We start from the raw sequence: 15,188 nt of genomic DNA, 5'->3' as shown, positions 1-15,188 counted from the left end.
TAGCTAAAAATTAATTTATAATGGTAAATTTAACAAATATGAATCAATTAATATAGTTAATAAAATTAATTAAAAGTAATTTTAATCAAAATTAAATCCTGATTGTAGAGAATTCAAGATAACACATTGTTGAATACAACTCAAGGCTTGAGATATTTGCCTCATATGAATTAAACTGTAATTAAAATATAAATATATAATACTCAAAATACTAATTTCATGAGTAACAATTATGTGGTTATCCTCAATTGTCCAGTGAAGAGCCATTAGTTATACATGGTTATTCAAACTTAAACTTAAAATCCGGTTTCTGTCAGAGCACCTTAGCAGTCCTATATGCACAGCTCCCACAATGCTAGATACAGAGAGTTCTGCAGAAACGCAACAGATGGCACTGAGATGGCCCTGTCACATCACAGTTTACAGCTTGTCTTCAAAATGCCATGTAAGAAATCAGAACTGACGGGCTGGAGAGCACTTGGGAGCGCTGTTCTTCCAGAGGACCTGGGTTCAGTTCCCAGCACTCACATGGCCAGTCACAACAGTCTGTAACTCCAAGATCTGACACCCTCACACAGATTCGCATTCAGTCAAGACACCAATGCACATAAAATATTAAAAAAAGAAGCAATACAGTCCCACTGTCAACAGAGAAATACATTAAAACACCACACCCTGGAGACTATCATGGGAATTACTTAACATGTCTAACACTGAGCGTCCCAACGAACTACCTCCTGACTCTCAGTACACAGTGCCTTCTGGGGTCACCTCACTTACCAGAAACTTTTTCAAGTCTTTGTAGTTGGTGATGATTCCATTATGAATAACGATGAATTCTAGAGGAGAGAGAGCATTGACTGAAGGTTAGGTCTACAAACGCTGTGAACAGCATCACTATGCACAGGCTTCCCTCCCTTTGTGTTTCCTCTCTGGTTGTTACTTTAGTGGCTCCCCTCACGAGGAGAGAGCTCTGCCACTGAACCACCTCCCACCCTGCTTTTCCATTTTCCTGAGACAAGGTTTTACTATGTAACCCAAGTTAGCTTTGAACTAGTGGTAATCCTGTCACTTCTGTCACCCAAGTGCTGTGATTACAGGTACACACCACCACAGCTGGTCTATAAATAGATTTTTCTCAAGTCAAAAGTCAGTAATCCACTAGTGGGTGTCCTACTGGTGGGTGTCCTCGGGCTCCGCACTTCTCACTGTGGCGTGCCATCAGGTAACCTAACAGCACTGCTTCAGTGCGGACGCACACAGCGTTAGTGGGCGTGTACATGAGGAGATGCACCAGTTCTGGTTTCTGCTCCACTAAGCTACTACCCTAACATTAGGGGGTGAAAGGAGCAAGTCTCCTGCGCCTGTCTCCTCCCTTGCAGAACACTATCCGACTTGAACACTCGGGTCTCTGTTTATTTATTCTTTGGTTAAGTTTAAACACAAGTCTTTTCCAACTATAACAATCCCAGTGACACTAAATAAAGCTTAAGAACTAATACCTACATATTTACCAAGTTCTATAAATTGATTTGGGAAAGGTCCAGATAATTCCGGAATGTCACATGAAAATGTCAAAGCAGCATCCCAAGAGCAAATAAATATAATCCTGAGAGATCAATTTCATCTATTTTTATTAAATGATGACTAAAAACTGTTAAAAATAGATAACTATGAGTTCACAGTATTATGTGTAGCCATGACAGTATACACCGTAGACAGTGTAGCTTTAAATTCATAATTCAAAAGAATAATCATGACTGGGTATGGTAACACATGCCTTTAATTCCAGCACTCAGAAGGCAGAGGCAAGAGGATTTCCATGAGTTCCAGGCCAGCCAGGACTACAGTGAGACAAAAACAAAGACTAACTATTACTAAATACAATGTTTCCTTGCCCTGGCCGGTCTGGACTCCTAACCTAAGCACTCTACCTGCCTCAGCCTAGAGGCACAACAAGAGGCATGTGTCACCACACCTAACGTAAGTCTAATTTTCTATTACATTATTCAAAATGTCCCAATATACTTAAAGATCTCACATTTGGGTCTCAAAAGAAAGATGATCAAGACAAGCCTACTGGGATCGCTTCAAAAAGAAACGGGAAGTCACTGGAGTAAGCTCTCAGTGGGGCAGACAGGAAAACAGCTGCAGCGGTGCAGACTAGCTCAGTGGAAAGAAACCAAGGAGCACTGCTAGCAACTCAGAGTTGCTTCAGCAGCCCAGTGCGTGCTTTGTCATCTCAAGAACTGTTTGGAGGGAAGAAGGAGCCGAACAAGAGGAGTAAAGGATGGAGGGCAGTCAGTTCGGGAGCAGATGCTAAGAATGTATAGTGACATGTGTGAATGTCATAAAGAAACCCATTCTTTATCTAGGAACTCAAAATTCAACTTTAGAGACACTCAAAATAATCATCATGAGTTTATAATAATGAAAAACCCGCATTGCTCAGGATAACATTATAGAATCACTTAATGTCTGAAAATGATACCTAAGGGAAAAGATTCAAGTATTCACCCTGCCTTTCCAACACAAGCTATCCCTCAGGATGAACAAGAAATTGACAGGAACTTCTCCTTATAGGCATATGTACTGGCTGATTTTGTGTGTCAACTTGACACAAGCTGGAGTTATCACAGAAAAGGCAGCCTCCCTTGAGGAAATGCCTCCATGAGACCCAGATGTAAGGCATTTCCTCAATTAGTGATCAAGGGGGGGAGACCCAGCACATTGTGGGTGGTGCCGTCCCTGTCCCTGGGCTGGTGGTCTTGGTGGTCTATAAGAGAGCAAGTTGAGCAAGCCAGAGAAGCAAGTCAATAAGAAACATCCGTCCATGGCCTCTGCATCAGCTCCTGCTTCCTGACCTGCTTGAGTTCCAGTCCTGACTTCCTTTGGTGAGGAACAGCAATGTGGAAGTGTAAGCTGAATAAACCCTTTCCTCCCCAACTTGCTTCTCGTTTGTAATGTTTTGTGCAGGAATAGAAACCCTGACTAAGACAACATATCTGAACTCAAAACTGAAAGAGGACCTGAGGTGCTAGCCTACTAGCATTTAACAATCCCTATGGTCTCTGCAGTCATCACCCATGGGTAGAGTGAGACACTGAACCTCCAGGTGCAAATAATCACACTCCACATTTATAGAAAATACTCAGGGCTGAAGGGTTCAGTGCCTGGGAAAGTAAAAATAGGCATGTGTGTTTGGCAGGGCGTGACAGAACACACCCATCATCTCACTGCTTGGGAGGCAGGGAAAGAAGGCTCACAAGGTAAAGGCCAGTCAAGCCTACAGAGAAAAACTGCTTTAAACAAACAAACAAAAAGACAAAAGTGAAGATAAGAGGAAAGAAACATTAAACAACATAACAGGAGTAAATGTACTTAGCAATACATAAACAACAGAAAACTTACAAATAACACACTAAATTATAAGAGAAAGAGATAAAAAGATTGACATATTGAAGAGTTACCAATTTTTATTACTGGAATTCCAAAATAACCTACATGGGGAGGATGGGATTACGTTCTGTACAATGAATAGGTTTTGAAATTTCCAGATGAACAACAATTACAGTAGCAACATAAGCGCATGACTCCCCTCCTGTCACTGCCACTAAAGTCAGTTCAGAGCACACAATTGACTCACCGTTATTTTTATCAGAGCGCTGGGGGTGACTATTGACAGGGCTAGGTTCTCCATGTGTCGCCCAACGGGTATGAGCTATTCCAAGATGCACATCAAATTCTATATCCAAGTCCATATCTTGTTGTTCTGTAGGAGATAAAGTTTAAGACTCTGGTATTTGATAATGCTGTAGATGTAAACTATATTAAAGAAAACTATACCAGCCCCCTTACTCACAAGGTTTGTATTTCAAGATACTCAGTCAATACCTCAAACTCCAGTGGCACTGAGCTCTGTGCATACCATGTTTCCCTGCAGTGTCCCTATGTTTCCACCTGAATGAACCACTCACTGTGGCCTGTGGCCACAGCTTCTCAGCTGGAGGCCTGACAGCAGAACCAGCACCAGTTTGTTTTGTCTCAATTTTAGATGGGAGGGTCACCCTTACCATACCTCTTAGCAAAGTGAACATTTGATTTCCTTGCTTTCCTTTTAAGTAAGAACGTTTACCCTCTCCCTTCACCTTCTCCAGCAGGTCAGCAAACCAGCATCAGCATCTTGCATTTGGGATCATCATCCAGCAGAGTAAAAACCGTGCCCAGTGGAGACATGTGAGCAGGCCACCTATGTGAGGCCCAGCCTCGGGTGGTGTTTTGGGAGCTTCTGCACCGTGAGGGGTATGGACTTGCTCCAAACCCGCTGAACCTAATTTCTTTTCTAATTGCTATGATCATTTTTGAAGCTCAGGAACAATTTAAACCCAAGCAGTAAGAAAATTACTTTCCTTCCTTCTCTTCAACCTTTGAAACTTCCGCAAATGTGTCCCAGAGGGGAGAATGGGAAAAATCAAACTAAGTGCATTACTGTGAACTTCTTCATCCAGAGCCTTAACTTTTCCTTTCTTCTTGATGAGCTGGATTTTGCAGGCGTTGGCTTCCCAGTCTTTGTCATTGCCTCCGTCAAGTCCCACACCTAAATTAGCAAGAGGTAGGTAGAAAAGCAAGAATTAGACACTGGTTAACAATATCAATATGAGGGGAAAATAGTAACAATTGAGGTAAATTATACATTCATCTAATTAACTCATTTACCAAGTGACTTTTCTGAAAACCTATTATGTGTAAGTGACAACTGTTTAGAAGAAAGAAATGCAAATCAGGCTGGGAGCACAGCTGATCGGTAAGAGCTTATTTAGCTCACACAGGGCCATTCAAACCCAGAAAAAAGGGTCTGAGAAGGGAGGCCAGGACAGAGTTAGGAGCACTCGATCCCTGTCTAACAGCCTTTTGAAAAAACAGACAGAGAAAGAATAATGGCGATCAAAACTATTACTCAGACAAGCAACTGCTAGGTAAACTATAAGCTGAGGTAAGTGCCACAGGAGACATGCAAAAGTGAGGTGGTCACCTCAGGAGGAAAACAGTGACAGTCAGGAAAGTGTCTTCTGAGATTTTACTTACGTTACTAAGAATGTGAAAAGCTTACTTAGACTGTGAAGGTCATTTCAGGCAAAAAAAACACGACAAGAGCAGTTAGCAAATGCTCTGAAGATGGCAGGGGGGAGGACGGGTTAGTGAGGAAAAAGGAAATTACAGCTAAACAGAGCAAAAATGTAGAAGGCCTGATTTAAACAGAGACAAGTGAGAGGAACAGAAGGGCCTGATGGGATGAGAGAAGGCAGTGGCTGAGGTTCCCTTCTGGGCTCAAAGGAAGTGTGGCATGATTGCTGATGGGCAGGACACAGAACAGAATGAGGTCTGCAGTGAGCACCACAGTGTATAGCTCAGCTATGAACCTGCAAAGCGCACTGCACCGTGGTCTGCACGGGAAGATATTTCTAGAAGGCAGCTGGAAACACAGGTCTGCAACTTGGGAAGCACGCAAGCCAAGTGTGGCAGCACATACCTGTAATCCTAGCACTGCAAAGACTGAGGCAGGAGAATGGTAAGTTTGAGGCCAGCATGGTCTACAAAGAAAGACTGTCTCAAAAAAATTTAAACGAACGAAATGCCTGGACTGTAAATCACAATGCGGAGTCATCTCATCAGGAAAATACAAAGCCAAGAGGGCTAAGCAAACAACCTCAGTGGGAGAAATGGGGGTTTGTGCCTGTAATCTCAGCACTTGGAAGAAAACGTCTGCCTGAGCTATAGAACAAGACCTAATCCCAAATAAATAATAAAAAAATGAAAAAAAAAAAAAACCCTTAAAGAACATTCCTATTTAAGCAATAGACAAGAGAGAAGAGGCCTTGCTGACGGCAAACCTAATCAGCACCCATGAGAAGCTGTTAGGAAAGCTAAAAATGGAGAAAAAAAGAAAAAAAGAAACAGGACTGAGGGACTGCCCAGTACCCCCTTGTGGCAACCTTGGCTGCCACTCCCAGTGCCTACTGAAAAAGGAAATGAGAAACCAACAGCATATCCCTCTGGGACCTTAGAATTCAGGGGGATTCCAACCACGTGAAAGGCTCCTGTGCCTGGAGTTCATGAAAATGTGCTCTTCTGGGATGGACTGCTGCTATGTGTCATCAGGACTTTACTGGTAGACAACAGTCATGTGGTGCTAGGAACATGAAGTGTGTCATGATAAAACAGGCTTCTTGGAAGCTGGTGCCTGCTTCCCTGTGGACTTCATCCCACACCCATTCCCTTTCCTGATTTTGCTCTTGCTTCTTCTGCTGTAGTGAAGCAAAGAGCTATGCATGCAACTCTTTGCTGAGGCCCAAGAGTCACTAGGAACCACTGAAAGTGAGTTTCTGGTGAACTCCGACACAGGGAGCTAGAGCCAAACAGACTCTGCCAATCTCCAGCACAAAAAGAAAAATGACTGTGTAGGCTGGGCTGGAGAGATGGCTGAGCGTTTAAGAGCTGTGCATGCAGACACTGGCTAGTTGCGGGCAGCCATGTCAAGCAGCTCACAGTTACGTGTAACTCCAGCACCTGCACTCGTGAATGCAGACACACACACAATTAAAAACACACCTTTCACAAAGGAAGAAGAATTTTACAATATGGTGTTCTACAAATTGTTCCCACAAAAATGTCCCATAATTTATGTTTTTATAGTTAACATTTGTTTTGTTTTTTTGAGATAGTCTCCTATAGCCAAGGCTGGCCCCAAACTAAGGAGGACTTTGAACTTACCTTCTTGCCTCTCCCTCCTCAGTGTCAACCACAGGTCTGAGGCACCAAGCCCAGCTTACAAGGTGCTAGGGATGAGCCCAAGGCTTCACGTACACTAACAACTAAGCACTCCCGAGCCCTCAGTAACATTCTCCCTAAGGGAAATCACTGAGAAGCAATATCCACACAAACGATCACACTGTTGAAATGACATTCACAAACCCTCTAGATATAACCAAACAAAGCAAACACAAAGTCAGTCTCCTAAAAATGAATAAAAACACTATTTAGATTCAAGAATCATTCCAAACCCCTTAACATATTTAAAGGAAATACCAGCAGAATCATATCCTCTGTACTCCAATCTCTGAAGGCCTTTGATTAATGTCTCCAAGATTTCTCGTCTTGTTCGAGGAACATGGTAATTTAAATAAGCAAATATACCTGCAAAAAAAAAAATTAATGGACAACTCTGATGAATCAAACCTCACATAATTATGTTTAGATATGCAAAAATATAATGCTAGATTTCACTTTTAAAAAATAAATAAACCGGGGTTGGGTATTTAGCTCAGTGGTACAGCGCTTGCCTAGCAAGCGCAAGGCCCTGGGTTCGGTCCCCAGCTCCAAAAAAAAGAATAGAAAATAAATAAATAAATAAATAAACCTTCATCTCAACTTATTTAGAGTTCATGTAACTTTTTCAAAATGGAAGTTTTTATAAACATAAAAGATTAACAAAATATGTCAAAATAAGTGAGTTATTTTCAACGAAGCTTGTAAAACTATTTCCTTACCTGCCATTTTGTCAAGTAAATTTTATTTCTTAAAAAGCAAATTTGTGGGCTATATCCTATAAACTATTACATTAAACACACACATTTTCTAGTATTTTAAGTCACAAAATGGTTCCTACAGCTACGGAGCTAAAAGAACTTAATACTTCTACTGTAGTGTTTAGTGGCAAATTTTGTGTTGAAAACAAAACAAAAACTCACAATTCAATTTTTTTTCCTGACCCGAAGACCACATTTGAGTCAAATGCTCTATTATTCAACTATAATCCAATATAATAATTTAATAATAAGAAAATTTGACCTAAATACGTAACTGCCTCAAAATGGCTTGAATCAAGTGCAGATACCACTGCGGAAGAGCACAGATTGTAGGAGCCCGAGGCAAGGCAGGACCAAAGCAAAACAGTCTCTGCTACTGTGCTACTTTTCTCTTCTTCTTTTTCTCCCCCTTTACCTCCCCCTGCTCCCTGTTTTACCTCCTAACACTGGATAGGAGACACAAGATAGAGGAGAGAGAGGAATTAGGAAAATCCCTGAGCTGATTTCTTTCCTTTTGCTTTTTCTTTAACCACAGCTATCACAACCAACCTCCCTAAATCAACCACTATATACCCTCTGAAAAGTTCCCAGAATTCCAGTGTCACACAATCACAGAAACTATCGATCGGCAGCTGACAGAACCACGCCTCGGCTAGAGCTTGAGGCAAATCATGGCCAGCTGCTGCAGCCAGTCCGAAGCAGCCACACCTGGAACTAAAACAGAGGCACATTCTAATTGTTCCATATTTTAAGGAAACAAAATTCCAGAATTGTTACTACACAGGACCTCTGCACTCACGAACTCACAGTAACTGTGGTTGCCTGTTCTAACATGGAGTAGAAAGGAGTTCTACCCTCACCCTTAACTGAAGAAATGTGGACGACTGGTGGCTGCTGACAATCAGTTGTCTTTAGGGTGTGGCTCCTGGTAGATCTTAGCACCTTCTGCATCCCTAAAGTCTCTCTTTCCGCAGCCCCCTTCCCTATTCCACACTTCCAGGGAAATGATGCTGACTGTCACATATAAGTTAGAAAGTATCTTTGCCATGCTGAGTCTGGTTGACCTCACTCCACGATGTCCTAAAGTTCTTTACCTGTATTTCTGCAAATGACAAGGCTTCACTGTTTTAAACTGATTGTATTCCTTTGTACAAACACACACTTTCCTTATCCATTCATCCAATGAAAGGCACAATTTGTATTTTGTATTGGAAAGTGTTGCAATACACGGGGGGTGGGGTTGGGGGTGAAACTCTCTCTGGCATCTCAAACACCCACGACTGGAATCGCTGGAATTGTTGTCACTAGTAGAAAAGTTTTCTTTTTAGCTGGAGATGTGATATGAGTGCAGGTGTGCACATGCCCCTGTGTCTATGTGGAATCAATGGACTACTCTTGGGGATGGGTACTTTTACTTGAGCCACCCCATTGGCCCGTTTTGAAACAGGGTTTCACTATGCAGTCCCAGCACCCACATGGCAGTACAGCCCTAGGGGATCCAAAGCCCTCTTTTGGTCTTCATGGATGCTGGCTGCACAGACATACACGAAGGTAGATCACCCACCCATACATATAAAATAAACGTTAAATGTTTTTTTAAATCAGGACTATTCTTCTACAAACTCAGATCACACCTAAGATGCTCCATTACCATCTAATGTGCTGTTCATGTTAAAATTCACCCTAGTATAAAAAAAGTCCTTTACAGCCGACTGGTTTATTCTAAAATCTAATAAAGGCCCACCTTTCACATCACATTGTTGTTTCTCTTAAATCTCTTATCCAGAGTGCTCTCCCCTCATCATACCATTTCCCCAAGACAAGCATGGGCCAATGTCCCTCTCACTGCATCCCCTCTGGAGTTGTGTTTAATTGTTCCCATAACGTAACTAATCTGACCCTCCATTCCTTGCATTTGGGGAGGGTAAGTAAAAAGCTCCACTCAGGTTAGAGCTAAAGGCAACAATGGATCAAGAAAGCTCATTCTTAAGGCTTCTGCTGGTGATGCCAGGTTTTCAGTAAAGAAATCAAATCACCCAGTTGTGATGGCTATTCCTGGTTGTCAACTTCACTGTATCTGGAATGAACTATGATCCAGAAATGGAAGGCACACCTGTGATCCAGATCTTGAGGCTAGAAGACATATACTTTTGACCCAGATCTTGAAGCATAGTGGCCATGAAAAGCTTAGGCCCGGGCAAGGTGGTACATGTCTTTAATCCCAGGAGACAGAGGGAAGCAGATCTCCGAGTTCAAGGCCTGACAGGGACAGAGCTTAAAGAAAAGCTTAGGTCCAGGCACTGTGTGCACACCTTTAATCTGGGCCATACCTCCTGCTGGAAGCCTACATAAGGACAATGGAAAAAGGAAAGGATCTTTCTTCTTCCTGCTTGCACTTACTTGCCAACACATGTGTTGGAACCTACTTTTTCAGAATTCCAGCTTATACAGAAAACCAACACCCAGCCTCATGGGACTAAGCAACCACTAGATTCTTGGACTTCCCACTCACAGTTGCCCATTGTTGGGTTAATTGGGACTGCAGACCGTAAGTCAGTCATTCCAATAAATTCCCTTAATATATACAGACAGTCCATAAATTCTATGACTCTCAAGAACCCTGGCTAATAAACCAGTACATAACCTTCTGAAGTGTCTCCAGAACAGTGTCCAGGGCTGACAGACCCCACTGATTTGACACACTGATCTAAAGTATGATTACGCATAGCTCCTTTCCTTGTGTTTCCATGACAATGGTGAGTTCAATGAACTAAAAAACTTTTCACTCAATAAAGGAAGTACTATTATAGTCAATAATCATTATCATCATGTTTGGTAAACTGTCCTTTGGAACTACTGACCCAAGAAAACCCCCAGTTAACCAGGCAGTGGTGGCATATACCTTTAATCCCAACATTTGGGAGGTAGAGGCAGGTGGATCTCTTGACTTTGAGGGCAGCCTGTTCTACAGACTGAATTCCAGGACAGCCAGGGCTACACAAAGAAACCCTGTCTTGAAAAAAAAAGGAGAAAAGAAAAAGAAGAAGAATGGAAAAGGAAAGAAAGAGCGAAAGAAAAGAATCCACCAGTTAGGATTATGATATCATCTGCTATCTCAAGAGTGGCCAAGAAGAGATGACAAGCAAACACCTACTCAGGCAGGCAGGGCCAGGCCACAGAGACATTCATCCTCACATGGTTGCCTCCTAGAAAGAAGTCACTGCTTCAGCTCATAATTTAAACTTCCCAATATGCAGTCCTGCTTAAAGTGACTACAAGAGCTTAAAAAGCCTCCTTTGCAATTGCTGCAGTACTGAGGAGTAGTTATGAGCAGACTTTCTGCCCCAAATTATTGATTCGTTTTTGTTAACTGCCTGAGCCATTCTATGCCACATCATAATATGTAATAGTCACATCATACTTATATGACCACATCTCTCCTGAGATTTGTTTCTTTGTAATGACAATGCTACATTTAAAACTTATATACAACCTTACCATAAATTACACTCAATATTATAATTATGCAGCCACATTCTACATATAAGATCTCTTTTTAAAAAATAATGTACTGAGGGACTGGAGAGAGGGATCAGAGGTAAAGAGCACTTGTCCTCTTGCAGAGGACCTTGATTCTATTCCCAACATCTACATGGTGGTTCACAACCATCCTTAACTTCAGGTCTAGGAAATCCAACGCTCTCTTCTGACCTCTGGGGTACCAGGCAAGCATTTTTAAAAGCATTATCTCAAAAAAAAAAAAGTTCTCAAATCTCAAATCTACTTCTATGTACATTCACTGAAGGTGACCAACACTACCCATGGACTGCCTCCCTTGTTACTAGTCTCTGTATCTCAAGGTAAGAATCCTCCCATTATTGGAACATCCCAGGTCTAACAGAGAGTAGCACAAAGCTCTCCTGTGTCTGAGGAATTTCAAATTGCCACTGATAGGACTGTGACAGCACCTGCAGCCATTGTAGCTACATTCATTTTGTTTCCTCTGACCAGAGAAAAATCCCTTGAAGGCAACTCACTTGAGTCATCTCTCCAAAGGACAAAGAGTGCCGTCAACCACTTTAGAATACCTTCTGACACTTTCTAGGTACCCGAGAAATAGTTGGAAATTCCCATGCCACAGGAAACAACACTAAGTTTTGCTCAATGCTAGAAAAGGTAAAAGGTCTCCTAATTAAAAGCTGAAAAAAATGAATCAAACAAAGTTACTAGGTTTAAAGGTTTCTAGAACCTTTAGTCTTGCTAATATTGGGTCTCTGGGAGCAGATTATCACAGACTATTATTACAAACCCTTCCCATCTTCTCTTGCTCATTTCTATTAACCCTCACACCTATTAACCTTTCTCTAACTTTCTCTCAGGAAATGTGTATGAAACAGTTAATTCCCCTCAGATTCTTTACAGCCTCAGATTCTTTAAGCTCTAAAGAGCTTAAACAGCGCTTTTATGAATCAACCTAGCAGCCAGTCTCAGCATCCCTCAATAACCTCCAGGAAAGTGTCTCAAAAAACAAAAAAATAATTTTAAAAAAGGCAAGAATCACTAGTTTAAAAAAAACAATCAAAAATAGACATCTAATTCTCTGGGAAATATATAATAATATAAAGTGTTACTGGGTTCTAGGACAGCCAGGACTACACAGAGAAACCCTGTCTCAAAAAACAAAAACAGAAATGCCTCAAATTCTGTGTGCTAACATTTTTATTTGCCTATCCGTCATAATCAGGGAAACTCAGTTTAATCCTATCTTGCATTAAACCACTATGACTAACAGTTCCTCCCTCCTTATCTGAGCCTTCCGGAACTATATCCGACTTCTTTCTTTTTTGTTTTATAGTATACAACTACTTTTCTTCCTGGAACAAAATGAGGAAATAACCTGCAACCAGAATGTCAGGTACTTGACTAATTATACAACTCATCACGCCAACACAGTTTAACTAGCTAGGTGTGGTGACAGCACTTGGAAGGATCACAAGGTTATTCCCAGCTACAAGGTGAGTTCAAAGCCAACCCAGGAAGAGTGAGAGTCAGTCTCACGAGTAAAAGAAAAAACAGTTAACTACCCAATACAGCACACTAGTAATTAACCAGCTTGATAATTCACTACTTACAACTTGAAACTTGAAATGTATGTATGTTTTGCAAAACCAGTCTACTAAATAGTAAAAGTATAATTGATTATGAAGTCAACTCTAATCCCATAACTCCAACACAAGTGTTTCTATTTTGATGTTTAGAATCTAGAATCTCTAAGTTTAAACCTGCTCTTCTTTTTCCGAAGGCAAAACGATTGAACCCGGGAAAAACACGCACTGGGGACAACCTACCTCTTGCTGCATTCTTACAAGTAAAACACTACAAAGAATGTTTCTCACACAGCTTCAAGTCTTACAATACCTCTCTTTAAAAAGTGTTCTTTCTTGGGAACCAGACATGGTGGCTCATGCCTAGAATCTTAGCACTCATTAGGCTGAAGGAGAACTGAGAACTGTAATCTAGGCTACCTTGAGGAACAACATGAGACACTATCTCTAAAAAATGCTCTAGTGGTCACTGTCAAATTCTAAAAGGAAAGGTAAGACTGCTAATGGCTCATTCCCATTTTAGAGTATTATTAGCAATATCCCATATAAATCTCACGGTATCTATTAGTAACACTTTTAGATAGTTTTTTGGGGGGTGGCGGGGGGTGGGGGGGTTGAGACAGAGTTTCTCTGTGTAACTACTCCGGCTGTGCTGGAACCAGGTTTGACAAAAAAAAAAAAAAAACTACTGAGCTCCTTGTGCCTCTGCCTCCTAAGTGCTAGAATTAAAGGCATGCATCACCGCCCAGTTGACTAATAATCCTTAAAATATGGAATAAAAGAGCCTACTTTTTAATGGTTGTGATAAAGATATGTTAAACGGGTACATATGCATGATGTGTGATCTCTAGCCAGGACTGCTGCTGTCTCTTCTAACAAGATCAGCTCTGAGCCCACTTCACCAAGTAACTGATTTAGTAATGGTTCCTGTTGAGAGACTTAAGAGTGGCAGGAAGTGGGGTTGGAGAGATGGCTCAGAGGTTAAGAGCACTGATTGCTCTTCCAGAGGTCCTGAGTTCAAATCCCAGCAACCACATGGTGGCTCACAACCACTTGTAATGGGGTCTGATGCCCTCTTCTGGTGTGCCTGAAGACAGCTACAGTGTACTTATAAATAATAAATAAATCTTAAAAAAAAAAAAAAAGAGTGGCAGGAAGTTATGAGTGGTATCACTGTCAGAGCATTGGCTTGAGTTCTCCTAGGCCTGCCTAAAATAAAGTGACTAGAATTAAGTATTTTTAAGACTGCAAGATAAGTAAATTCAAGCCAGGAGTGGTCATTCATATTTAGAATCTTAACACTTGGGAGGCGGAGACAGGGCAATGTAACAGGTCAACCTGGGCTACCAAGTGGAAGCCGGTTACAAAGACACACAATAAAAGTGGGGAGAGGGGGAGATAGATAAGAAAGACTGGGGGTGTGGCTAAGGGACACACTCACTCAGCAAGCTGCCTTTATGAATTTAACCCCCAGTACCACACAGTATGTTCATAGGTTGCCTCACTCACCTGGTGGACCTTCCCTAGGCATCCCTCCACACCTCCTTGGTCCGCACTTTGAGCCCCACACCTCTTCTAATGTAGGCATTTATCTATCCTCTGAGCTCTATGCAAAGGTGCCCCTTGAGCGCTCTGATACCCTCCCTGACCCACCCACCCCCAACCCTCCAACCCCTTTAAGTAGCCTCTGACTCCTGAGACCCCCACAATCTCCTCTGCAGGGCACCTCCTCTCAAGCACACTAGCTCCGGCCGCCCCCTCAATCTAGGAATCCCCATCTCCGAGTCCCTACCCTACAGACAGTCTTTCTCCCCAGAGACCCTTCTACTCCACATCCCGGCTCCCGTCAGGGCCCTCAATCTCCTCAGGATGCATGTCCCACAGGCCACGTCTCTCTTCAGGACCCCCGCCCCAAGGCCGAGCGACTGACACGCGCCGTCCACCTCTGGCTTCACTGCGCGGGCCCTGCGGCCACCGCACACCCCCATCGCTGCCCTTACCACACATGATGTTGGTCACTGGCGAGGGACGAGCTGTCGGGCGCGCGAGAGCTTCGGAAGCGAGGATGAGCTCGGGCCGGGTGGCGGCAATGAGATGGACTCCGGGATGCGACAGCTCAGACTAGACTGCCGGACTCGCTGCTCCTCTCTCAACTGCCGCCCCGCCCCCCCGGCCACGCGCGCCGCCGCGGCTCTCCCATTGGGCCGCGCCCGAGCCGCTCACGCGCAGGTCTAGCCCCTGCCACGCGCAGACGCAGAGCTGCGGGCAGCGACGACGTGGCAGGGTCTGGACTAGCATCCGCTTCAGGTTCCTGGAGCCGCCGGCTGAGGGCGAGCCGTGCCCGGGAGGGAAGGAAGGGAATGTTTACACAACAGTTTGTGTCTTTCCTCTGAAAGGGAAGGGAAAGGAGGGAGACAGAGAGAAAGCCTGGGAAGCAGAAAGGAGAGCCTGGAACAGACGCGTCATCGTACAGAACCACGGTGGCCGGAACTGCGCT

The 15,188-nt window shown here is 43.0% G+C and overlaps 1 protein-coding gene across 2 annotated transcripts in view; it reads right to left on the bottom strand.

Moving 5' to 3' along the window:
- Positions 1-14,863, bottom strand: part of Gfpt1 (glutamine fructose-6-phosphate transaminase 1) — a 49,777-nt gene extending 34,914 nt beyond the window's left edge. The window contains exons 1-5 of one of the 2 annotated variants that reach the window (XM_006236823.5): positions 14,692-14,863; positions 7,087-7,194; positions 4,490-4,597; positions 3,647-3,772; positions 781-839 (exon numbers count right to left, since the gene is read on the bottom strand). In XM_006236823.5, the coding sequence (XP_006236885.1) occupies positions 781-839; positions 3,647-3,772; positions 4,490-4,597; positions 7,087-7,194; positions 14,692-14,698 (408 nt within the window). In that variant the 5' untranslated portion in view covers positions 14,699-14,863. The remainder of the gene's footprint in view (positions 1-780; positions 840-3,646; positions 3,773-4,489; positions 4,598-7,086; positions 7,195-14,691) is intronic. The other variant, NM_001005879.1, reaches the window with a different exon arrangement.
- Between the last annotated feature and the right edge of the window lie 325 nt (positions 14,864-15,188).

This window comes from Rattus norvegicus, chromosome 4 (genome assembly GCF_036323735.1).
Source record: "Rattus norvegicus strain BN/NHsdMcwi chromosome 4, GRCr8, whole genome shotgun sequence".
NCBI classification, from domain to species: Eukaryota; Metazoa; Chordata; class Mammalia; order Rodentia; family Muridae; genus Rattus; species Rattus norvegicus.
This window is presented reverse-complemented; position numbering and strand designations above follow the sequence as displayed.